This window comes from Macaca mulatta, chromosome 14 (genome assembly GCF_049350105.2).
Source record: "Macaca mulatta isolate MMU2019108-1 chromosome 14, T2T-MMU8v2.0, whole genome shotgun sequence".
NCBI lineage: Eukaryota > Metazoa > Chordata > Mammalia > Primates > Cercopithecidae > Macaca > Macaca mulatta.
In genome coordinates this window covers 119,768,790-119,793,110 of record NC_133419.1, presented here as the reverse complement: position 1 = coordinate 119,793,110, position 24,321 = coordinate 119,768,790, and the positions used below count along the sequence as shown (strand labels likewise).

The window sequence follows — 24,321 nt, the reverse complement described above, 5'->3', positions numbered from 1 at the left end:
CGGGCGGGGCCACGACAGCCTGGCGCTCCCTCGCTGGAGGAGGGCGGGAGGGCGAGCTGCCAGCGGAGGAGGTTCCGGGGTTGAAAATAGGCGGGATCTTTGATCACCTCGCCCCATCTTGCTATCGCGGTGCTCCCACACTCAGCTCAAGGCAAGAGTAACTTCACTTACCTAAGATCCTGCCTTTGCTTTCCCCTGTGCTTGTTAGATTTCCACAGGTCGGACGCCTGTGAGGTTAAGAAGGAGGTGACCCCTGTGGAAATCACCGCCCCCTTCTCCCAACACCCCCAGACTCAGCGACTTCTAGCTTCCCATTTCCTGGGGGAAGCGAGGCCCAGGGTAAGAAGGTGCAGAACATCCCTCCCAGATAGAAGTGTCTGGCAGAGGTTCCGCTGATGTCAACAGAGAGAAAGCAGAACTTGAAGCTGGGAGAGGTTGAGAGTAGAACGCCGAATTTTGAATTCCCCCCACCATCATCACCCTCCTTCCTCTTGGAGCTTGGACCCAGAAACAGCCCCATTAACCTACTTGCCCGTGTAGATTTGTTCTGGAGATTCCCAAGCCCAGGCTGTGTGTCTGTTTTTAAAAATAATATATTTCCATAGTAACAGCTCCTGCCTATGGAGCACGTGCAGAGGGGGTGGTAATGACAGGGGAGCTGGCAATGTAACACTGGACTGAATAGATTCAGCCACAAGACCTTGCACTCCGAGTATGTGATATCCCAACAAGCTCTCAAGAAATGGTGCTGTAGGTACACTGCCCAACCTCTGGCCTCAGGAGCCATCTTTTCCTAGACTCAAGGAGTTGATTCAACCTCTACAGGACTGGGGCTCATCAATGCTTGCTGAGGACAGGGGAAGGAAATACCTGCAAAAGGATTCAAAGGAATCCTGTGGGAATTCACTTTCTCCCAAGAGCCCCTTCTTCATACATGTGGGAAGGTCTTTGGCACACAGTCCCTTTCTTAAAGAGGTAGGATGGAAAGTTGTTAAGTATCTTTCTCCCAAACCCAAATAGTTGTCCGAGGAATGAGCACATGAAAATAAGAGAATAAACAATGCCTTCTAAAGTGTGAGGTTGCAGGGCTAGGTAGAACCTGACAGGTCAGCAACAGGTTTGTCTAAGCCAGAGGAGGTGGTGGGGTAGGCTGGGCCTCCCTGGATTTCCCTGTAAGAAATGATGGGGAGAGGTGGGGATGAATGAAGTAACCTCCTGTGGCCTGCCCATGTACTGTCACTGGACTGCCAAATCAGTGGAGATTCCTAGAGTCTGGGTTTCTAATCTCAAAGGGAGGAGAAGGCATGAAATCAAGGGAGGAGAGAACTCAGGGCCAGAACCCAGGGATGCAGGAGGAAGCTGTCAGTGGGGAGAGCAGCTAGGGTTTAGGGGAGCAGGTTATGCAGGAAGTTGTCCAGGTAGAAGGTTTCCCTATGAAGACCCTCTTCCCCCAAGAATCCTTCAGGAACCCTCAGAACCCCAGTGATCTCCATTCTCCGACTTCTTTGATTTATTCCCTTAACTTCTCCACTGAGTGCTTGGTCCTATGCTGCCAGATACTGCTTCACAATTCAGTCTTACATGAGTCTCCCTAGTTAGTCCTCCCTCTTTTTTTTTTTTTTTTTCTTTTTTTGAGACAGAGTCACTGTTGCCAAGACTGGTGTGCAGTGGCGAGATCTCATCTCACTGCAACCTCCACCTCCTAGGTTCGAGTGATTCTCCTGCCTCAGCCTCCCAAGTAGTTGGGACTATAGGCATGAGCCATCATGCCTGGCTAATTTTTGTTATTTTTAGTAGAGACACGGTTTCACCATGTTGGCCAGGCTGATCTCGAACTCCTGACCTCGGGTGATCCTCCCCCCACTGCACCCAGCCTAGCCCTCCCTCTTTCATCCATTACTTGGACATCTAGCACTTACTTCATTCTGCCTTAGAGTCTAGCTGATTGTTTATATGTCTGCTTTTTCCATTCATCAGGAAGCTGCCTAGGGGTGGGAACCATGTCTTAGTCATATCTCTTCCCTCAAATTCAACCAAGATGCTCTAAATATGCTGAGGTAGACTCCTTGGGGACAAGCAACTATAATTATATCAGTTTGTATCCTCCACCGTACTGAAGAGCTTCCTATGCACATAGTAGGGATTAACAAACTTTGTAATTTTAAGAAGTCTAGCCAGGCGCGGTGGCTCACGCCTGTAATCCCAGCACTTTGGGAGGCTGGGGTGGGTGGATCATGAGGTCAGGAGATCGAGACTATCCTGGCTAACATGGTGAAACCCCGTCTCTACTAAAAATACAAAAATTAGCCAGGCGTGTTGGCGGGTGCCTGTAGTCCCAGCTACTAGGGAGGCTGAGGCAGGAGAATGGTGTGAACCTGGGAGGCGGAGGTTGCAGTGAGCTGAGATGGCGCCACTGCACTCCAGCCTGGGCTACTCCGTCTCAAAAAAAAAAAAAAGGGGGACTAACAGAAGAGAATTTCTATGCCATTTCTGTCTTTTGAAATATCATTCATGCCATACCAGTGGAATGGGAAATCCTGGGGCTTGCTTTTAATTAACAACTTTTTTTCTAGACTAAGAGAGGAGAGGTGGGAGGAAAAGGAAAAAGAGTGATTCAGCTGTCTGGACAGAGCCACAGATAGAGTCCTGCAAGTGTCACAGCCCCAGACTATCCAGAGGGGTCTCATTGTCTTTGTGGCACTATGAAACATTTTTGGGACAGGCTTTGTCTAGCAATCAGATTTAGTGGATTGACCTTGCTCATTGGGAGCCACTCAGGGCTCCTTAGAAGAGATGTGCATCTCAAACACTGTCTGCTCAGTCCAGGGCCACTGACAAGTCAGCTGGTCTGTGAATTCTAGGGCCTGCATCAGCATTCAAGAAAATGCTTTGAACTTTACCAGGAAAGGCACACAACTTCAAGTGAAGCCAAAAATCATGTGTTTGTTTGTTTCTCCTTCTGATTAGTCTGATAATCAACTGGGCCTTTACCATCATGGGAACAAAAATACTCAGATTATTTGACAAGCATCTTAGTGACCATTTTCTGATGGTAACTTGTATATGTGGATGATGAATCCTTAGTATCTCGTCTTTGATTATGTCCTCCCGCCCTCCCCAGGAGGGTGATGGTAGGGAGGGCTAATGATCTCTGGAGAAGAAAGAGACAAAGCTTCCCAATACCAGGCTGGGAAGGAAGATTTATTAGGATTGGCCTCCTAATAAAAAAGGAAATAGATACAGACTGGCTCTCAGACCTCCAGGGAGTCTCAGTATACTCATCATCAACAGGATAACTGAATGCTGCCTCCTCTGGGATCCCACAAGCTCCTCCTTTCCACCTGCTTCTGGCGTCTCACTGTCGCCGCCTGTGAAAGGTCCTTCTACTCTTATAATCTACTGAAATGATACTTCTCTTCCTCAAGACCACTTACTGTGGTCACAACTGATTGCTCCCTCCATATGCACCTCAGTGCTTCTTTCAGACTCAGCCTCATTACGTGTGATGATGCCTTCCTTGTACACAGATGTCTGTGTTCCTAGCCCCATGGGGACACCCTGTGGAAGAGAAAACACTTGCCTCCTGGGAGTTTCCAGTTCAAGAGGGGCACACGTGCATACACACAACACACACACAGAAAAATAACAGCAGTGGGATAAGTACTGAAAATCTGGTGGAATACTAGCAAGTAAATTATGAGAATGTATGTATTTTATACATATCTGGGTTTTTGTTGTTAATTAGAGCCATTTTCAAGTAGAAAAGCCATTTCACATCTGAGTTTGTTTGTTTGTTTGCTTGTTTTGAGACAGTTTCCCTCTGTTGCCCAGGCTGGGGTGCAGTGGCATGATTTCGGCTCACTGCAACCTCCATATCCTGGGTTGAAGCGATCCTTCTGCCTCAGCCTCCTGAGTAGCTGGGATTACGGGCATGTGCCACCACGCCCGGCTAATTTTTGTATTTTCGGTAGAGATGGGGTTTCACCGTGTTGGTCAGGCTGGTCTTGAACTCCTGACCTCAAGTGAGCCACCCACCTTCGCCTCCCAAAGTGCTGGGATTACAGACATGAGCCACCACGCCCAGCCTCACATTTGATTTTGAGGGAAAGAAGGAACTATCTTCAGCTTAAAAAGAGTCAACGTGACCCTGACTCCTGGAACATGCCAAAGAGGGAAGAGTGGACAAAGTGCTAGGCTATTGGAGTCCTTTCCCTAACTCACTGGTGGTGACTTCCTCTCTGACGAATGGAAATCATTTACCGCCTAAGAGCCTGTGGGGGAATGAAAGGTAATAAAGATGCTGGTGGCCAGGCGCGGTGGCTCAAGCCTGTAATCCCAGCACTTTGGGAGGCCGAGACGGGCGGATCACGAGGTCGGCAGATCGAGATCATCCTGGCTAACACGGTGAAACCCGGTCTCTACTAAAACGCAAAAAAAAACTAGGCGGGCGAGGTGGCGGCGCCTGTAGTCCCAGCTACTCAGGAGGCTGAGGCAGGAGAACGGCGTAAATCCGGGAGGCGGAGCTTGCAGTGAGCTGAGATCCGGCCACTGCACTCCAGCCTGGGCGACAGAGCGAGATTCCGTCTCAAAAAAAAAAAAAAAAAAAAAAAAAAAAGATGCTGGTGAACTGGCTGGGCGTGGTGGCTCAGGCCTGTAATCCCAGCATTTTGGGAGGCCGAGGCGGGCAGATCGCCTGAGGTCAAGAGTTCGAGACCAGCCTGACCAAAATGGGGAAACCCCGTCTCTAATAAAAATACAAAATTAGCCAGGCGTGGTGGCGCATGCCTGTAATCCAAGCGACTGCCTGTAATCCCAGCTACTCGGGAGGCTGAGGCAGGAGAATCGCTTGACCCTAGGAAGTGGAGGTTGCAGTAAGCCGAGATCGCACCATTGCACTCCAGCCTGGGCAACAAGAGCGAAACTCCATCTCAAAAAAAAAAAAAAAACAGCTGGCGAATTGTTGTTTGCAGGGGAACAGGCCAAGCAAAATGCACAGCGACCTGCAGGAGGCCAAGCAAAATGCACAGTGACCTACAGGAAGAAACCTGACTGGGAGTTCCTCAGACTCACAGGAAGTCAGTTGTGGGTCTGATTCCTCTGCCTCCTTAGCTGTTTCCAGAGCCTCAGCCTGGAAATCTCCGTCTCCTCCTTGTGGGCGCTAAGTACAATGGATCCAGGGCCAAGCTGAAGTCCCGAGTTAAATCCAAGACCTGAGGGTACTCCCAATCCCTGAGTGAAGTGCTGCGCTGGGTTGCCGGGCAACTAACTGCTACAGCTGGGGCAGAAGGTGGGTGGGATGCTGAGAAAAAAATACCAGGATCGAGGACAAGAAAAACAGAGTGGGAGGGGCTTTTCAAGGATCTACGCTTCAGAATTTACACCATCCTTCCAAACCGTAGCTGCGTTTCCGGGAACTGAGTTGTGTTTACCTTGGCTTCTGACTATGTTGGCAACAGGTTTCCTGCAAGGAACAGGCGCGGCTCCACACCATCGTCCCTCCTCCCCACCCCCTGCCTTTCAATAGCCATTTTCCTGAAGCCGGAGGCATCCCAGATTAAGGGCAAGGTACGGTCCCTTTAAAATTGACCTACGGAGGCGGACTGAGCTAAAACTGACGTGCAACCGGAATGTGAGCTGTATCAGACACGTGGTACAAGGAGGCATTCATCTTGGAACCGGGCAACTGGCATTTCCGCTCTGGGTAGTACATCTTTAAAATAATGTTAGGGAAGTATCCGTTCTTGGCTGCTTTTCTTTAATTGCGTTTCCAATATTCTCTCGGTGATTCTACTCTCGAACATAGGATGAAATTTAGAATCACACTTCTTTTTCACCTCCACCCCCCCCCCACCTCTAGTGCCCATATTAAAAATGGCGGCTGCCGCCCTCCGCAGTAATAGTTGTTCAGCGAATAAAATCCGGGCGGAAACAGTAGGTAGGCTGGTTCAGTGGGGGCAGAACCTAGGTTGCCTTAGAGAGGTTCTTCGAGGTCCCGAGGGCGGCTCAAGTCAGAGTTGTTGGATTCTGCTCAGATTGGTGTGGGAAGAGCCTGCCTGTGGGGAGCGGCCACTCCATACTGCTGAGGCCTCAGGACTGCTGCTCAGCTTGCCAGTTACCTGAAGAGGCGGCGGAGCCGGGCCCCTGACCGGTCACCATGTGGGCCTTCTCGGAATTGCCCATGCCGCTGCTGGTCAATTTGATCGTCTCGCTGCTGGGATTTGTGGCCACAGTCACCCTCATCCCAGCCTTCCGGGGCCACTTCATTGCTGCGCGCCTCTGTGGTCAGGACCTCAACAAAACCAGCCGACAACAGATGTGAGCAGCGGCACACGGTTCCGGGCAGGGGGCAAGGGCTAAGGAAGGAGTGGCTAGGGCAGGGGCGGGGACCGGGGTGTTTGACCACACGTGAAAACTCAGAACTAACCCAGGCAGCCTGGAACTCGGAGAGGTGATGAGCAGAACTTATTCGCATTGGGGAAAGGATGGGTAGGGAACCTTGGGTATATCAGGGACTCTAGCAGTGGTGCTTTCCTCCCTCCGCCCCCCTCACCACTTCCCAAAATAAAAAACCAGGAATGAGAAGACCGCTTTGGGTTATTGTAACACCTGCACTAGTGAGTGACCACACCCCCTTTCCTCTTTCCCCTCGCCCCCTTGCTGCTGGGCCACAGCCCAGAATCCCAGGGAGTGATCAGCGGTGCTGTTTTCCTTATCATCCTCTTCTGCTTCATCCCTTTCCCCTTCCTGAACTGCTTTGTGAAGGAGCAGTGTAAGGCATTCCCCCACCATGAAGTAAGTGGGTTCGTGGGGGTTGTTGCCTGTGGCTGGGACCTGGGAGGTACCTGAGAGAATTGGTGTTATTTGGGCTTGTGGGGAGGGGCTAAGAAATGATAAGAAAAGACAAGAATTCTTAAAAGGTGAAATGGGAGCAGGCTTGAGTCATGGACCTGCCCTAGCCTCCCCCAGTTTGTGGCCCTGATAGGTGCCCTCCTTGCCATCTGCTGCATGATCTTCCTGGGCTTTGCGGATGATGTACTGAATCTGCGCTGGCGCCATAAGCTGCTGCTACCCACAGCTGCCTCACTACCTCTCCTCATGGTCTATTTCACCAACTTTGGCAACACGACCATTGTGGTGCCGAAGCCCTTCCGCCCGATTCTTGGCCTGCATCTGGACTTGGGTAGGTAGTCCTGCCACTGCTACTCCTATGGCACCTACTTCAGGGCACCCTTCCTGGTGCTTCACATTCTCCTTCAAGTGTTCCTTTTCTGTCTCTGTGTCTTCCCAGATCCTTTCTGGTAGCCCTTCATCCTATCCTCTGTCCTCACCACTTTTCTAAATCCTCCTCCCCTAGGTGGCACTACTTTTCCTACCATCTCTCCCTTCAGGAATCCTGTACTATGTCTACATGGGGCTGCTGGCAGTGTTCTGTACCAATGCCATCAATATCCTAGCAGGAATTAATGGCCTAGAGGCTGGCCAGTCACTAGTAATTTCTGCTTCCATCATTGTCTTCAACCTGGTAGAGTTGGAAGGTAGGTGGGATTGGGGGTGGGGAGAGAGAAGTCTGAATGTTAAAGGTGTGGCCTGATATATGACTTTGGGAAATTCAGGGAAAAAAAGCAATATGCGTAGTAATTATAGAAGATAAGGGAGGCTACTTACTTTGCAAATAATGCAGATTTATTGAAAGTGAGAAAGAAAAATAGCAGCCGTGTCATTTATAGCTGGATTGGCACTAACAGCTAGGCCATGATCTTCTCCCTTTGAATATAAACAATTTCACAGAACCTCAACGTTACACAGGGTCATTCTGTGACCATGATGGAGGAAGACCAAAACTCGACCCCTCCCTCTATAATCCTGTTTGAGCACAGATAAAACCACAAAAACACTGAGCAACCCACAAAATGGCCAAGATCCTCTCTCTCTGTTAACGTGAGCCATGAGCGACTGCTGCGGCTTTCCAATAACAACTCAGTTCCTACCACCTTTTATTTTGTTTTTTGAGACAGGGTCTCCCTCTGTCACCCAGGCTGGAGAGCAGTGGCACGATCTTAGCTCACTGCATCCTCTGACTCAAACGATCCTCCTGCCCCAGACTCCCAGGTAGCTGGGGCTACAGGCATGCGCCACCACACCTGGCAAATTTTTGTATTTTTTGTAGAGACAGGGTTTCACCACGTTGCCTAGGCTGGTCTTGAACTCCTGGGCCGAAGTGATTTGTCAGCCTTGGCCTCCCAAAGTGCTGGGATTACACTCTTGAGCCACTGTGGCCAGCCAGTTCCTACCACTTCTTAGATAAACATTAAAATGCTTGATCAGAGAATTATTGTTGTTTTCTTTTCTTTTTCTTTTTTTTTTTTTTTTGAGACGGAGTTTCACTCTTGCCCAGGCTGGAGTGCAATGGTGCGATCTCGGCTCACTGCAACCTCCACCTCCCAGGTTCAGGCGATTCTCCTGCCTCAGCCTCCCTAGTAGCTGGGATTACAGGCATGTGCCATCACGCCCAGCTAGTTTTGTATTTTTAGTAGAGATGGGATTTCTCCATGTTGGTCAAGCTGGTCTCAAACTCCAGACCTCAGGTGATCCGCCCACCTCGGCCTCCCAAAGTGCTGGGATTACAGGTGTGAGCCACCGCACCCGGCCATGAATTACACCTGCTTTCTAACAGCACCCAATCCAGAGCAAAACTCTTACTTTCTTTTACCCTCTCCCAAAATACCCAAAACTGCAAGCCCCTCCTAACACTCTCTTACTGAGACATTCCGTGGTTCCCAATGGTGTGTGGTTTCTGAAGTCTCCCTTTTTACAACAAGTCATTAAACCTAGCTTCGAACTATAGATGTGTTTCTAGTGGTCTTTGGCTGATGGACATCAACAAATGTTTATTAAAGCTAAGTACTTTTTAAACATGATCGTATTTAAATCTTGTAATGGTTTTATGTGGCACATGTTATAATCAGCCCTGTTTTACAGATGAGTAAACAGATTTAGAGAAGTTAAATGTGTCATGATCAAGATCAAGGTCACAAAGCTAAGAAGTAAAGTTGGTGTCCAAACTGACATCAGAATGGGCTAAACCAAATTTAAGACAGTAACTAGTTTGGAAGGCTGCATGAAAGAGGTGGAATATTGGGAATTGCCTTGGGTGACATAAAAGGGGTATTGAGTTCTTGAAAGTGACTTGGGTGAGGTGGATGATACAGCTGTAAACAGAACTTAGACAAAAATAGGACCATGGTATGCAGAAGAAGTGGGTATTAATTTTCCCTTCTTTCTTCCTTGCTTCCAAAGGTGATTGTCGGGATGATCATGTCTTTTCCCTCTACTTCATGATCCCCTTTTTTTTCACCACTTTGGGATTGCTGTACCACAACTGGTAAGTAGGCCTATGGATAAGGGGAAAAGGGGAAAACTACCCGAACACATGGCAAAGATGGCCCTTATCATAACCCACCTTGTGGTGGAGAGGTTAAACCTGTGCATACCTCCATGGAATTTTCTGTGTCTTCAGTTGGTCGTATTCTGAAATTTCTCCCTACCCAACAGTATTTGGGGATGAGTGCGTGGAGGTCCCAGGAATAGATGAATTCAGGGCCTTGGATCCTGCAGAGTTGCTGCACAACTGGAGTCTCCTCTAAGTCAGAACTAGGGTCAGGGCTAGTCCAGTGCCCATAGGGTGTGATGTGAGAGAAAGGATTGGTAATGCCTCTTGCCACTGGCTCGGATCCTCTCCCCCACACAGGTACCCATCACGGGTGTTTGTGGGAGATACCTTCTGTTACTTTGCTGGCATGACCTTTGCCGTGGTGGGCATCTTGGGACACTTCAGCAAGACCATGCTACTATTCTTCATGCCCCAGGTGTTCAACTTCCTCTACTCACTGCCTCAGCTCCTGCATATCATCCCCTGCCCTCGCCACCGCATACCCAGGTAGCCGCTTTGGGGCTTGAAATGGACATCATAGCCTTTTCACTTGGGATATCTAATGCCAGCCTTTACATTGCTGTGCAAAGGGAGTGGGCCCAAAGAAGGGCTATTTCCATGTGAGTAACCCTTTATAACTTCCAAAGCACATTTATTTGCATCATCTGATACTCACAGTGGTTCTGATAACAGCAAGCAGCAGAGCCAGAAATAGATCTCAGGTTGACTCCACATTCAATGCTCTTCCTATTGATTAGCCACAGGGAGGAGGGTTCAAATAGTGGCCCAGTCACATGAAGCTGTCTTCCCCCCGCAGACTCAATATCAAGACAGGCAAACTGGAGATGAGCTATTCCAAGTTCAAGACCAAGAGCCTCTCTTTCTTGGGCACCTTTATTTTAAAGGTAACAGGGTAACAAGGAGGTAAGGCCCTAGGCTGCCATCCTGACCTTGAGGAATGGGGAACCTAGGCCTACATCAGATCCAAGGGGAACTTGGAAGCATTAAATAGATCCACATTCCTAAAGCATAGGTATTAGCTGAGGTTCTCTTCACCTCTGGTCCCTCCAGGTGGCAGAGAGCCTCCGGCTGGTGACAATACACCAAAGTGATACTGAGGATGGTGAATTCACTGAATGTAACAACATGACCCTCATCAACTTGCTACTTAAAATCTTTGGGCCCATACATGAGAGAAACCTCACATTGCTCCTGCTGCTGCTGCAGGTGAGGATGGGGATTGGGTTTATACCTCCTTGTCTCCCTTTCTCCGTGATTCTTACTCCAGTCCATTTCTCCTTGCAGATCCTGGGCAGTGCCTTCACCTTCTCCATTCGATATCAGCTCGTTCGACTCTTCTATGATGTCTGAGTCCCTTGATCATTGTCCTTTACCTCACAGTCTCTAGGATTCCTGACTCAGGCTGACCTCTCTCTGGTCCCAGACTGCCTCCTTGCCCAGGCCTCTCTCACTCTTCATACTCTTCCAGATTTTGTTCTCAGCATTTTCTTTTCCCTGTGATCACTGGCATCCTGGGCGTTTCTTGCCCCCTACTGTCTACTGATTGGATTTTACTTATGACTTTCTGCAACTTGCTACTCTCCCTCTCCATCCTGTCTTTGCAGCCTCACAGGGTGGGATACAGAAGTTTTTTTTTTGCAGTTATCCACAGTCACATTTCAGAGTCCTGACTCTCAAGGAACTACTGGTTTTTGGGATAGAACTTGGGCCAGGGCTAGGGACACAGGCTCCACAGTGACCTGTTATTTGATTGTAAATTAAGTGTTCTGATTAGTAAGAAGTAAGCAGGGGGCCACATGCTCTCAATGGAGACAATAAAGTGTTGTCTATTTCTTATTGTTCCTGTAGGTATATTTCCTATATGGGCATTTTTGGGTGGATTGGGAGGGTAGGTGGGGGTACTTCCTCCAACAGGATGCCTATCTCTCTGCCCCACCAGACCCCGTCTAACAAGAAGTGAACAGAACTGAGACCAAACAGAACATATTGAATAAACATTTAAATCCTGATACTTCAGGTGGCATGGAGGGCCACAAAATTGAAGTTATCCTGTTTCCTGGCATGGGGTCAAACTTTCAAAGACACCAGGTACAGTGGCTCATGCCTGTAATCCCAGCACTTTAGGAGGCCGAGGCAGGAGGATTGCCTGAGCTCAGGAATTCAAGACAGCCTGGGCAACAAAACGAGACTCCGTCTCTACAAAAATAAATAATTAGCCCACTGTAGTGGAGCATTTGTAGTACCATCTACTCGGGAGGTTAAGCAGGAAGGATCCCTTGAGCCCAGGAGTCCGAGGCTTGCAGTGAGCTGAGATCACACCACTGCACTCCAGCCTGGGTGACAGCAAGCAAGACCTGGTCTATTAAAAACAAGAAAGAAAAGAAAGAAAGAAAAAGAAAACTTTAAGGGGTCTAATTTCTTCCCTTTTCCATTCTCCCTTTGTCAGGTAGGAGAAGGGAGTGTGGAGTGACCGGACCTGGAAAGGGTAGCTATAGTATTGACCCCTTTCCTTTAAACATCCTACGCCAGCACAGATTTCCCAGACGCTCTCTAGGTGGCCTCAGACTCCACCCCTTTTGTCTTCCGGTTCTGCCTTCCGACTGTAGTGTTTAAATCTCGCGCGCTTTACAAGGATTGGCTACATAAGCGGGTGTTTGGCCGTCTGCGTGCTACCCCGCCTCCTCGCCTTTTCTCCCCGGGCAAAAGGTTTTCAAATTCGACCAATCAGCGCGCGCTCCCTCAGCCGAGGCGCGACACCCAAGGGTTAACCGCAACCAACCGGAGGCGGGTATTGGAGAAAAGAGCCAATCAGGAGGGCGCAGAGGTGTGTCCTGGGGGCTTATAAAGGCGGCCTCACGGCGCGCGCGCGACAGCAGTTACACTGCGGCGGGCTTCTGTTGGGGTGTCTCTGAACCGTTGTACTTCACCGGTCTACCTCGCTAGCATGTCGGGCCGCGGCAAGACTGGCGGCAAGGCCCGCGCCAAGGCCAAGTCGCGCTCGTCGCGCGCCGGCCTCCAGTTCCCAGTGGGCCGTGTACACCGGCTGCTGCGGAAGGGCCACTACGCCGAGCGCGTTGGCGCCGGCGCGCCCGTGTACCTGGCGGCAGTGCTGGAGTACCTCACCGCTGAGATCCTGGAGCTGGCGGGCAATGCGGCCCGCGACAACAAGAAGACGCGAATCATCCCCCGCCACCTGCAGCTGGCCATCCGCAACGACGAGGAGCTCAACAAGCTGCTGGGCGGCGTGACGATCGCCCAGGGAGGCGTCCTGCCCAACATCCAGGCCGTGCTGTTGCCCAAGAAGACCAGCGCCACCGTGGGGCCGAAGGCGCCCTCGGGCGGCAAGAAGGCCACCCAGGCCTCCCAGGAGTACTAAGAGGGCCCGCGCCGCGGCCGGCCGCCAGGCCTCCCCATGCCACCACAAAGGCCCTTTTAAGGGCCACCACCGCCCTCATGGAAAGAGCTGAGCCACTTCAGACTGCGGGGCAAGCGGGCCGCGGCTCCCGGCTCCTTTCCCCTCCCATCGCCCGCCTTTGCCGCCCGGCCTCGAGTCCCCGCCCGCCCCCCTCCTGGCCTGCACCGCCTGCCGCGTCGGCCTCGGGCCCTGCCCCATCCGCCGGCCGCCCTCCGGTAGGGCTCGGGCCCTCTGGACGCGGCTTGGGCACTCTTCGGGGACCACCGTGGCGCGGAGGACCCGAGCCTGCCGGGGGGAGGCCGGCGGCGCCGCACCTGCTCGCCTCGGCGCTCGTGACTCAGCCAGCTGCCCCATCCTGAGTCGCTGAGGGGCTGCGGGGAGGCCGCAGCACCTTCTGGAAGACTTGGCCTTCCGCTCTGACGCAGGGCCGAGGTGGGCAGTCCAGGCCGAGAGGCCGGCGGCCCTGAAGGTGAGTGAGGCCCTCGGCAGCTGCAGCCAGGGTGTCCGGCACTCCCCCGGCGTGGTGCTTAGCCCAGGACTTTCAGACGTGGCCGCTGGCCTGGAGGCTTTGGTGGGAGAGACACGATCGCTGGTTTCGGTCTGGCGCCCCCTCTGCGGCCGGGACCCAGGCCTTTCACATCAGATCTCCCTCCATCTTCATTCATAGGTCTGCGCTGGGGCCGGGACGAAGCACTTGGTAACAGGCACATCTTCCTCCCGAGTGACTGCCTCCTACGAGGACATTTAGGGGAGGGCAGAGGCCTGCAGTTTGGCTTCACGGCTGGCTATGTGGACAGCAAGAGTCGTTTTCGCGGAAGCCGACTGGCAGCCAAGCCTGTCGGGCCTCCCCATTTCCCTTCCAGCAAACTCAACTCGGCAATCCAAGCACCTAGATACCAGCACAAGTCGGTTAATCCCTGTCTGGACTGAGCCTCCGTTGGCTTCCGAACTGGAATTTTGCAGCTAACCCTTCCAAGACTAGAACCTTAGGCATTGGGGAGTTTTAGATGAACTAATTTTATTAAAGGATTGTTTTTCTAAAAATGGAGCATTTGTTTTCATTTTGCAAGAGAGTTGTAGGATTAGTGACTTTCTATACTTTCCTGATAGTGGGGGTGGGAGGGGCATGCAATATAAATAGGCTCTACTGTTAACCGAAGAAGGAGCAAACCATAGGAATTTAAGATTATGGCTCTGTTTCTTGGTGTTCCTGCGAGACAATTTATTCTGTGTGAAATGAAAACTATTGAGGCAGAAGCAGAAAGGATGTACCAGGAGAACTTTGGGCAAAAGTCCCAGCCTCCGAGGTAAGGATGAAAGGGCTTTGTGTTTGTTCATATCTTCCCGCCAACCCCCCCCCACACACACACACAAAAACACCTTCAGAGCTGGTTTATTAGTAGAGTTGGTTACATTCAAAGGCTGTGGCTTGGACTTCTCTAAAGAGATGAAGCCCCCACATACTGAGGAGGCAAGGCAGTCATCAAGGCCCCAAACTGAGGCAAATCCCCGGAAGGCTTGAACCCTGCAGTTCAGTCTTCTGAGGTAATCACTCCCCAGACAGCAGTGAGAATGGGGCACTGAGGGCCGGGATGTAGGCACTGGACAGCAGCAACCGAGGCATCTGTGCCCCACAGACCAGTTAATGGGCATCGTTAAGCTGCCGTGCAACATCCAGGATGTTTTTGGCTCCTTTGCTCAGCAACAAGTTGGCCAGGCTGATGCCCAAGTTCTGGGCAGCCAACTGGGGCCCTCGTGGAATGTTACGAGCAGTGATGCCTACCAGCTGTGGGTCATCCTCAGGGCCATCTTCATGCTGTATGCGGGGAGGGAGGTGGGAATTGGTGAGAACAAATGAGATTATATGCACTCTTGTTTATTACCCCCTCACCCTCCAGCTTTGGTACCTGGGCAGGGACATGGATGGTAGCCTGCATGGTGTCTTGTATGCTATCTGAGCCATCTAGACTCCAGACTCCTCCAGTCAAGTACAGCTGGGGAAGAAAACAGTTGCCTCAGCACAGTCTGAGAGCGGACTGCTTAGAAACCTGGGATGCACAGGAAGAAATGCCACAGTCCTCCCTTCCCTGGCTTGCCACCTATTTCCCCCCACTTACTTGCCCATCCTTCATAGCTGTATGCACGGCTACTGGCACACTGCAGCCTCCTTCCTGGAATGAGAAGTTCTTGTGAGCTCCAAGGGCTCTTAACACCATCCTGTGACCACAGACCTGAGGACATCACTGAAAAGATAACTGTGGGCTCAGACCTGGTCCTCTCCATACACAACATTCAACAAGAATGAGTTAGCACTATATACAGAGCATTCATGTGAGAAATCGTCCCCACCACCTTTCCCAGCTCTCCAAGTCCCCAGCCCTCCACAGGTGGAGCACAGGCCCTACCAGGTGCCTCAGGAAGGCCCTTTCAGCGATGCAGCGAAGCAGAGTCTCGGGATCGTGCAGCACACCCACCAGATCCAAGATGTCCTGGTCCTTGGCTCGGACTTCCACGCCCAAGGCCCCCTGATGGAAAAACAGCCTAGGACATCAGGCCTGCTCTTTCCCCAACCAATGGCGCAAAGCATAGGACCATCTCTATCTACTTGCTCCCCAGGGCCTTTTGGACCAGTAGCATCCCAAGGCCTGCCCCTCCCTGAGAATGCTATTCTGGGGTAGCAGATGCAGAAGGTTGTGAGACCAGCTTCTTGGTTGAGAACAAAGGGAAGGGATATGTCACCATGTGGCTTCCCTGGTCAAGTATACCTGGCCCACAGCATACATGCATTCCTCAGGGTGCAGGATCTGTGGAGGCAGAACAGGTAGTCAAAAGGGTGGACACAGGGATGTCTAAAAACACTTGGCAGTGAGATGATTCCTATCATCGAGAAAGCCTGGGTAGGCCTAAGTGCAGGTCTGGCCTCTCTCTTTTTTTTTTTTTTTGTAAATTTTCTCCATGAAGGCCTAGAGTCTAGCCTCTGATTCACAATCTTCCCAGCCTGTGGTGTTAGAGGTGGGGTGGTCAAGAAGTGAAGACAGATGGTCCTTGACTTACAATGGGGTTACATCCTGATACACCCATTGCTAAGTTGAAAACACAAGCTGAAAATGCATTTAATATACCTAGCCTACTTTACATGTGCTCAGAACACTTAACATTAACCTATTATAGTTGGACAAAATCATCTAACACCAAGCCTATTTTATAATAAAGTGCTAAATATCTCATGTAATGAATACTATACTGAAAGTAAAAAACAGAATGGCTGTATGGGTACTAAGTACAGTTTCTACTGAACGTATATCACTTTCACACAATCATAAAGTCTAAAAATCCTAAATTGGGGATGACTATAAGGCAGAAAGGAGATGCAGATGAACTGGGGATAGGATAGGGGCAGCCCCTACCTGCCCCACCCGGTTGTGCCAGCCCATGCGCTGCAGGCCAGCTGTTGCCAGGATGATGGCACTGAACTCCTGCTGCTCGTCCAGCTTCCGAAGCCGGGTGTTGAGGTTTCCCCGCTGTGGAGAGTTGCTAAGGACCAGTGTCGGGCAATCTGGGGCCTCATGAGATTCCCTCTGCCTGAGTCTGTCTTTCCTTCTCTAGCTGGCTGACTTTCACTCATCTTCCAGCTCTCAGCTTAATGGTAACAGCTAACACTTACATCATACTTACTACATGCCAGACACTGCTGTAAAAGTACTTTCCATATGTCAGATCATTTCATCTTCACAACAACCCTGTGAGGAAGGTAGTATTATTATCCCCACTTTACAGATAAGGAAAATGACATAGGGAGGCTAAATGACTTGCCAAGGTTACAAGACCTCTAACAAACCTTCCCTGAACCCCCAGACTTCTGTGTTTAGATGTTCCAACTAGAAGTTTCCAGAAAATTCCCAACTTCACTTATTGGAGCACTTCGCACATACTATTTTTAAATTTAGTTTTATGAAATGTACTACATATTCATTGTAAAAGTCAAAACAATATAGTAGCATATAAAAATGGAAGTACTGGCCAGGCATGGTGGCTCAAGCCTGTAATCCCAGCCCTTTGGGAGGCCAAGGCCGGTGGATCACCTGAGGTCAGGAGTTTGAGACCAGCCTGACCAACATGGTGAAACCCCATCTCTACTAAAAATACAAAAATTAGCCAGGTGTGGTGGCAGGCACCTGTAATCCCCACTACTTGGGAGGCTGAGGTAGAAGGATTGCTTGAACTCAGGAGGCAGAGGTTGCAGTGAGCCTAGATTGCGCCACTGCACTCCAGCCTGGGCAACAGAGTGAGACCCTGTCTCAAAAAATAAAAATAAAAAATAAGGAAGTACTCCCTATCCCTCCAGAAGTAGTCACTGTTCAGTATAACTGCATTATCCCTAAGTAAAAAGTAAACTCTACATATGCAGGGGAATGTTTATCTTGCTCACCATTATCCCCAATGCCTTGCACTCCAAACACTTGTCTGGGACTAAGAAAACACTAGACTATAAATGAGTGGACGGATGAGTGGATGGAAGGACAGACAGGCCACTAACCCCACGGGCTGCTTGCTGGAAGCCCCTTCCACTCTCAGGACTCCCAGAGCCCTCTAGACCTTGCCTTTTTCCTTGGCTGCTGCCCCTGTCACTCTTTTAAAAGGATACAATACTCCTGAACTCCAGATGTGAGAACTTTCTCTGCAGCTGGGCTGCTCTCCGCAGGGAGCTGGTTCCCACCACACTGCCCAGAGAGAGGTTACAATGAGATTTTAACTCTAGGCGGTCACTGTTCCTTTCCTCCTCCTCCCATCCCTGCATCTTCTGGGCACATCCCACCAAGATGCCTATCCAGGCCCCACTTACCTCTTCTCTGGCAAGGTTTCTAGGGTCTTCCCAACAAATTTTGGGTGAAAGACAACAGCATCATGGGGGTTTTCCCGCCTGGAGGAGGAGGGAAGGGCATAGAATGAAGGAAGAAATTTAAGTTCAGATCACCACCAACTCACTGGTATTTCCTGAGTTTTCTGCCACCAGTCAACACTCCTCAGGGCAGAGGAGATAACCCTGGAGCAGAGGGTCAGATCCCAAAGGGAAAGGTAAAGTTTCACCTGATGCCTACCCCTGCCCAAGCCCCTTACTTGCAAAACTCTTACTTGCAGATGGCTCCGATGGTGAAGCCAGGAGGAAGCACTGTGGGCAGGTCCTTCAAGGAGTGAACAACCAGGTCCACTCTACAGAGATGGGAGATGGGGGTGAAGAGAAAGGGAATGAGCAGCCAGCCTTCACCCCTTCTCCACCCACCCCTGCCTCCACTTCAGTGGTGGAGCCTAGGGCAGTTCAGGAAGCACGCCTTCCCAAAATCTCAGGAGCATGAAACCTGCCCTCCTCTCACTCTCCCTCCTACCCTCCCTCCCCCAGCCACTCTTGCAGTCCAGGCAGCCAGCTGGCTCAGAACCAGACTCTCTCCTTTTCTGAAGCCTGAAAAAACCCACCTATGCGCCGCCTTCAGCCTCTCTGAGGGTTTAAGCCCAGCAGCCTATCTGACACCCGGGGTCCCAGCAAGAGACCTAGCACACTAGGTTCCCAGCAAGAGACTGGGGGGGCACCACACTCTCCTATCTTTACTTACTCATTCTTCTCCAGGGCATGTTCAAGCTCCTTGGTAAACAAGCTCTTCTCTCCAATCTGCCGGACAAGAAAGAGCCTGAGTGAATCCCTTCAGGGAAGGAAAGAAGAGTGGGGACAAGAACTGGGGAGGGAGATGTTGTTACCTTAGAGAGTGCAGTATCAAGAATCTTGTCCCCTGTGGTGGACATAGCAACTGAGGAGAGAGTCAATCAATCAGGCGCTCATTATTGATCAGCATTTACTGAGCCCAGCACTGTGCTACGATTCATGATGAGGACAGAGGCACATAATCCCTGGTCCCTGCCCTCTGAGTACATACGATCGAGCAGGAAGACCAGAAACACTCCTAAAAAGACCCAAAGCTCAAGATGTTAAATGCCAGGCTAACCCAGGTAGTCAGAGCTGGAGGTATTCAGAGGAAAGCACCTTCGGAACTGGGAGCAGCCCAGAGGGATTCTTGGGGCAGCGAGACAGGCTTTAGCTAAAGGCAAAGCCAGAAATGCTGTGTTCTCCCCTCTCGGGGTACCAGGCTTCCCATTAGCTTCCACTCCTTTCCAGAAAACTCACTGATTTCAAACTGCAGGCCAGGGTACAAGGCTTTCAGTGTTGCCACCACACTGTCCGTCTGTATGCGAGCAAGCTGCGGGTAGAGATTTGGATTAGTCCTGCCCTTCCCAGCCACTGCTCAGACTCTCATAGGTTAGGCAGATCCTGAAGGGACTGGAATTTCCATCTGAGAATGAGAAGGGGCTTGGGAGCCCTCTGTACTCCAACAATTTTCCCAGCCTAGGGACGATCTTGCCATAGAATGTAATCTGCCATTCCCCAGGGAACTTAACGCCCAGCCACCCCATCTCCTCCATACTAGGAATTAACCTTCTGAGTCCCCCAATTTGTGGTACTGTGAACATCACAACTGTTCTGACAAACCTCTTCCACCCAGGCTCCTGCACCCACCTGGCTCTTGCGGGTACCCACGCGAATCACTCTCATCTTTGGGCTGTTTTCTTCCTGCAGAAAAAGTCCCCAGGTCACAGTCCCCTCTGTTCCTTGTGTTCCTCAATACCTTGTCCAAGAACCAGAATCACTGGCTTGGAAGAAAGGAACTTCAGAACCTGGCCTGTGGCTAGCTGGGGCTCAGAGTGGGGAAATACTTGGGCTGGTCCCTTTCACCTTCCTCAGTACCTTCTGCCCTCCTCAGGGATCCAGAGAAGCAGAGACTAGAGGGAGGCAACAGTAGGACTTGCTGTTGCTGCCACTGCAGTAACCAGGACACTGAGCCCTGAAGCCCACCTTGGCCAAGGAAGTTGTCAGTAGGAGTGCTGTGCACAGCCAGGTGGATAAAGAGATAAGGCCCATCAGCCTGGCCACAGGAAGGGTGGGGCCTGCAGCTGGCAGGGGCGGGGCAGCCAGGACCACACTGGGGAACCTGTGCTGAGTCACTGGAGGATAGATTCCTTATCTACAACAGACGAGGCACTTGAGAAAATTTCAGTGCCATCCAGATGCCACATGGAGTAGACTAGAGTCTAAGAGCAGCAAGCTGCCACCTTCTCCAGCAAGAGGCCCAGATGTCTGGCTGCAAAAGAACTCAAGAGGATGAAGATGCCACAGTGGGGAAAGCTGACAGTATTAACAGTCACTTAATCTGGCTGGACTGCATGCATTAAGGACTAAGGTCAACAGATCTGATGTACAGTCCTGCTCAGCCTCTTGGCTGGGTGACCTTGGGTACATTGTCCCATCAGGATCTGTTTGTTCATCTATAAAATGAAGAGGTTGGACTCAGGTTTCTTCTGCCTCAGATGTTCCATAAGACTAGGAGGCTGCGCTGCCTAAAATTCGTTCACCTAGAGTGTTGTCTCCAGTTTCGCCAACAAGGAAATATTGGGAGGGCAGAGCCCAAGTCAAGAACTCAAGAGGACACGCCTCTTCCTCCTGCCAGAGTACCTTGGACAAAAGTATTCACTGCCAAGCAGGTAGAACTGAATTCTTCAGTCTAAGACAGACGTCCCATTTCTCTTTTTTTTTTTTTTTTGAGATGGAGTCTTACTCTTTTGCCCAGGCTGGAGTGCAGTGGCATGATCTAGGCTCACTGCAACCTCTACCCTCCGGGTTCAAGCTAAAGGCATGTACCACCATGCCCAGCTAATTCTTGCATTTTTAGTAGGGATGGGGTTTCACTATGTTGGCCAGGCTGGTCTCGAACTCCTGACCTTGTGATCCTCCTGCCCCAGCCTCCCAAAGCGCTGGGATTACAGGCCTGAGCCACCACATCCGGCCTGATCCCATTTCTTTCTACATCAGACAGTAGCCACTGTAGATACTGATACTGTCAACAGTCGACATTCCCTGATATGGGATGTTCATCCTATGGAGTTCCTTTTTTTTTTTTTTTTTTTCTTTCAGACAGAGTCTCCCTCTGTCGCCTAGGCTGGAGTGCAGTGGCACATTCTCAGCTCACTGCAACCTCCACCTCCCGGGTTCAAGCGATTCTCCTGTCTCAGCCTCCCAAGTAGCTGGGATTACAGGTGCATGCTGCCACACCAGCTAATTTTTTGTATTTTTAGTAGAAACGGGGTTTCAACATGTTCCCTAGGCTAGTCTCGAACTTCTGAGCTCAGGCAATCCACCTGCCTTGGCCTCCCAAAGTGCTAGGATTACAGGCATGAGCCACTGTGCCCGGCCTAATTTTTATATTTTTAGTAGAGACGGGGTTTCACCATGTTGGCCAGGGTGCTATGGAGTTCTTTTGCACCCAAACATCTGGGGTCTCTATTGTGGGAGCAGGTGACAGTTTGCTGCCCTCAGACTCTGGTCTACTCCGTGTGATCACGCCAGTAAATTAACCCTGGGAGACCCTTTGCAAATTAGGCTAGGCTTGAAATACTAAACGTGGCCACCAAAATTCTGGGCCACAGGGAGCCCACAGAAAGGACTCTAAGGTCCCAGAACTACTAGGTTCAAACAATTCCTTAAGTTCCTTGAATGTGCACAGCATATTCAAGTCAAACCGTTTCATTAAAAAATAAAACATTGAGCACTTCTATGTTGAAGCTATTGCTTCTGCATATTGTTGTCCTCTCAACAATCCTATCAGGTAGACAAGACAGGCACCTTTGGGACCATGTTACAGAAGCAACGGGTGGCACCAAGGCATGAGGTGACTTGCCCAGGGTCACAGAGATAATAACCGAGAAAGAGTTGGGGCTACAATTCAGATCTTCCTACTCCTAGTCCAGGGCTCCAGAATGACTGCAGGAGCAAAGATCCCAGCCCTCACCAACTGGCTGGACAGGGGGAGATTAGCAGCTCCCCATCTCTTTCTTATCTCAGCCTGACAGTGGCCTCCACCAACTCTGCAGTTTGTGCACAAGCCCAGGGCTCAGCAAGCAGGCTTGTAATGGGAAGGCCCACAGCGGCCTCCCACCCACGGCAGTAATTCAGTAGGTGTGTCTCAGCTGAGGACTTGGAGAGTTGGTTGTGGCTGGGAGACCACTGTAATACAAAAATAAGGCGCACTTCTAAGACGTTTGTGTGCAGTTCGGAGGCTTGGCTTATGCTCTCTCCTCTGAATCAAAATTGGAACGTGTCTTCCCAAAGGGGCCGCATCTGCATCCGCCTCGGCCCAGCCTCGAATGAAAGGACCACGTCTGTGTAGACGAACGTTAGCGGTCTGGGTCACTAAATCTAGAGCCGTGCATCCCAGGCCTGATGGGAATCCCACCCAGATGCCCGCAGGGACCGGGGTTCTGTTCCAGACAATCCTTCCACTCTTAACCCAGCACCACCGCTCTCTTGATTTCCCCATTCCTTCCGGAGGGCAACAGAACTACTGGCCCTTTAAAAACTATTCGGACCAAAAAAAAAAAAAAGCCGTTCTGACCAATAGCGACTGAGGATGGCAACCTGGGGCCAATTGCTGCACGGCTCGTCCAGAAGCCCAAAGTGTGCTGGTCACCGGCTCAGCACTCACCGCCGTTGCAGCCGCATTGCCGTTACCAGACATGGCGCCGCTTAGGAAGTAGGCTGTGTTTGGGTGCCGCTAAGGTCCCCCAGCCCCGGGAAGCCGGGGGCTCCGGCCGGCGAGTACCGGGGACACGTGGGGCCCGAGCTTGTCCTACAGTCTGACTCCTGGTCTCCGCAAGGCTCACGTCACTTCCGGCGCCCTCCCTCGAAGGGGAGGTCCCTCCCTCTGGGCGGGAATTGGAACATTGCGACAGAGAGGACCTCCTCATTCGACCTCTCCATTCCCCAGCTGTGGCATGAGCAAGTAGTGCAGCTTCTATGGCACTTCCTTTGCTCTGTTCAAACTTAGCTTTGCTACATCCCTGAAGTAGGCATCATTTTTCTTTTTGATACAGGGTCTCACTGTGTCCCCAGACTAGAGTGCAGTGGATGACCACGGGTCACTGCAGCTTTGACCTCCCGGCTTCAGCGATCCCCCCACCTCAGCCTCCCAAGTAGCTGGGACTACAGGTGCACAGCACCACGTCCGGCTAATTTCTAGATTTTTTGTAGAGACAGCAGGGAGGTGGTCTCACTGTGTTGCCCAGGCTGGTCTCAAACTCCTGGACTCAAGCAATTATCTCACCTTGGCCTCCTAAAACGCTGGGATTACAGGCGTGAGCCACTGGCCCAGCCAGCATTTCAATTCTTAAGATGAAGAAACTGGTTCAGAGAGATTAAAGGTTATGCCTAACGACAAGTAACTGAAGTGGGAGCACAGACGCTACATACTTGTAGTGAGAAAAGAGCTTATTAGGAAAAGTGCTTTCCCATGAACATAATGAACAATCATGATTAATAATCACCCAGCTGGGTGCAGTGGCTCACACCTATATTCCCAGCACTTTAGGAAGCCAAGGCAGGAAGACTGCTTGAGCCCAGGAGTTTGAGACCACCCTGGGCAACATGGTGAAAACCTCATCTCTACAAAAAATACGAAAATAGCCAGTGTGCGGCCGGGCGCGGTGGCTCAAGCCTGTAATCCCAGCACTTTGGGAGGCCGAGACGGGCGGATCACGAGGTCAGGAGATCGAGACTATCCTGTCTATAGATCGAGACTATACAGTGAAACCCCGTCTCTACTAAAAAATACAAAAAAAAAAAAAAAAACTAGCCAGGCAAGGTGGCGGGCGCCTGTAGTCCCAGCTACTCGGGAGGCTGAGGCAGGAGAATGGCGTAAACCCGGGAGGCGGAGCTTGCAGTGAGCCGAGATCCGGCCACTAAAAAAAAAAAAAAAAAAGAAAATATCCAGTGTGGTGGCACACGCCTGTAGTCCCAGCTACTCAGGAGGCTGAGGTGTGAGGATCGCTTGAGCGCAGGAAGTCGAGGCAGCTGTGAGCTATGGTGGTGCCACTGCACTGTCGCCTGGATGGCAGAGTGAGACCCCCCTTTTTTATGTTTTTTTTTATTTTTTTTTTTGAGATGGAGTTTCACTCTTGTTGCCCAGGGTGGAGTGCAATGGTGTAATCTCGGCTCACCGCAACCTCCGCCTCCTGGGTTCAAGCAATTCTCCTGCCTCAGCCTCCTGAGTAGCTAGGATTACAGGCACCCGCCACCACAGTCAGCTAGTTTTTGTGTTTTTAGTAGAGATGGGGTTTTACCATGTTGGTCAGGCTGGTCTCGAACTCCTGACCTCAGGTGATCCGCCCACTTCAGCCTCCCAGAGTGCTGGGAATACAAGCATGAGCCACCGCGCCATGTGCTTAGCACTGTACAAAGAACTGGACACCTATTTGCTTGTTAGGCTTTCATAACAGCCATATAGGGTAGGTGTTATAATCCCTAATGCACAGATGAAGAAACAGATTGATGGGGAAAGAGTGGGAGTAGGGTGAGGGA

At 50.8% G+C, this 24,321-nt stretch overlaps 3 protein-coding genes and 1 long non-coding RNA gene across 8 annotated transcripts; 2 read left to right on the top strand and 2 right to left on the bottom strand.

Moving 5' to 3' along the window:
* Positions 1–2: 2 nt before the first annotated feature.
* LOC144334474 (uncharacterized) lies at positions 3–5,591 on the bottom strand. The gene is made up of 2 exons (XR_013404333.1): positions 5,430–5,591; positions 3–227 (listed from the first exon to the last, which is right to left on the bottom strand). It is a non-coding gene; the product is annotated as an uncharacterized LOC144334474 (long non-coding RNA).
* A 361-nt stretch (positions 5,592–5,952) lies between these two features.
* On the top strand, positions 5,953–13,910 carry DPAGT1 (dolichyl-phosphate N-acetylglucosaminephosphotransferase 1). 2 transcript variants are annotated; one of them, XM_077960546.1, is made up of 11 exons: positions 5,957–6,315; positions 6,672–6,792; positions 6,967–7,180; positions 7,389–7,535; positions 9,298–9,382; positions 9,749–9,937; positions 10,248–10,335; positions 10,502–10,657; positions 10,736–11,539; positions 11,898–13,335; positions 13,534–13,910. In XM_077960546.1, exons 1-9 carry the CDS (start codon positions 6,155–6,157, stop codon positions 10,799–10,801), a joined length of 1,227 nt encoding a protein of 408 aa, XP_077816672.1. In that variant the 5' UTR covers positions 5,957–6,154; the 3' UTR covers positions 10,802–11,539; positions 11,898–13,335; positions 13,534–13,910.
* H2AX (H2A.X variant histone) lies at positions 12,321–13,910 on the top strand. Of its 2 annotated transcripts, XM_015115891.3 has the most exons (2): positions 12,323–13,335; positions 13,534–13,910. In XM_015115891.3, the coding sequence occupies exon 1, from the start codon at positions 12,396–12,398 to the stop codon at positions 12,825–12,827; it is 432 nt and encodes a 143-aa protein (XP_014971377.1). In that variant the 5' UTR covers positions 12,323–12,395; the 3' UTR covers positions 12,828–13,335; positions 13,534–13,910.
* Positions 13,911–14,243: 333 nt separating this feature from the next.
* On the bottom strand, positions 14,244–22,634 carry HMBS (hydroxymethylbilane synthase). Of its 3 annotated transcripts, none has more exons than XM_015115888.3 (14): positions 22,361–22,634; positions 19,432–19,485; positions 19,042–19,114; positions 18,618–18,667; positions 18,476–18,531; positions 18,000–18,077; positions 17,710–17,787; positions 17,512–17,587; positions 16,274–16,387; positions 15,632–15,670; positions 15,272–15,391; positions 14,984–15,037; positions 14,774–14,860; positions 14,244–14,682 (listed from the first exon to the last, which is right to left on the bottom strand). In XM_015115888.3, exons 1-14 carry the CDS (start codon positions 22,481–22,483, stop codon positions 14,509–14,511), a joined length of 1,176 nt encoding a protein of 391 aa, XP_014971374.1. In that variant the 5' UTR covers positions 22,484–22,634; the 3' UTR covers positions 14,244–14,508.
* Positions 22,635–24,321: the final 1,687 nt, after the last annotated feature.

What these genes read in the sequence shown, in the direction of transcription:
- HMBS (XM_015115888.3), bottom strand. Translation starts at nt 22,483, where the DNA reads ATGTCTGGTAACGGCAATGCGGCTGCAACGGCGGTGAGTGCTGAGCCG. An exon ending in GCCATCCTCAGTCGCTATTG is followed by an intron (nt 19,486 to 22,360) that starts GTCAGAACGGCT and finishes CTTTTTCTGCAG; the next exon opens with GAAGAAAACAGCCCAAAGAT. An exon ending in TGGGTACCCGCAAGAGCCAG is followed by an intron (nt 19,115 to 19,431) that starts GTGGGTGCAGGA and finishes CTCTACCCGCAG; the next exon opens with CTTGCTCGCATACAGACGGA.
- H2AX (XM_015115891.3), top strand. Translation starts at nt 12,396, where the DNA reads ATGTCGGGCCGCGGCAAGACTGGCGGCAAGGCCCGCGCCAAGGCCAAG.
- DPAGT1 (XM_077960546.1), top strand. Translation starts at nt 6,155, where the DNA reads ATGTGGGCCTTCTCGGAATTGCCCATGCCGCTGCTGGTCAATTTGATC. An exon ending in CCTCGCCACCGCATACCCAG is followed by an intron (nt 9,938 to 10,247) that starts GTAGCCGCTTTG and finishes TTCCCCCCGCAG; the next exon opens with ACTCAATATCAAGACAGGCA. An exon ending in TGGGCACCTTTATTTTAAAG is followed by an intron (nt 10,336 to 10,501) that starts GTAACAGGGTAA and finishes TGGTCCCTCCAG; the next exon opens with GTGGCAGAGAGCCTCCGGCT.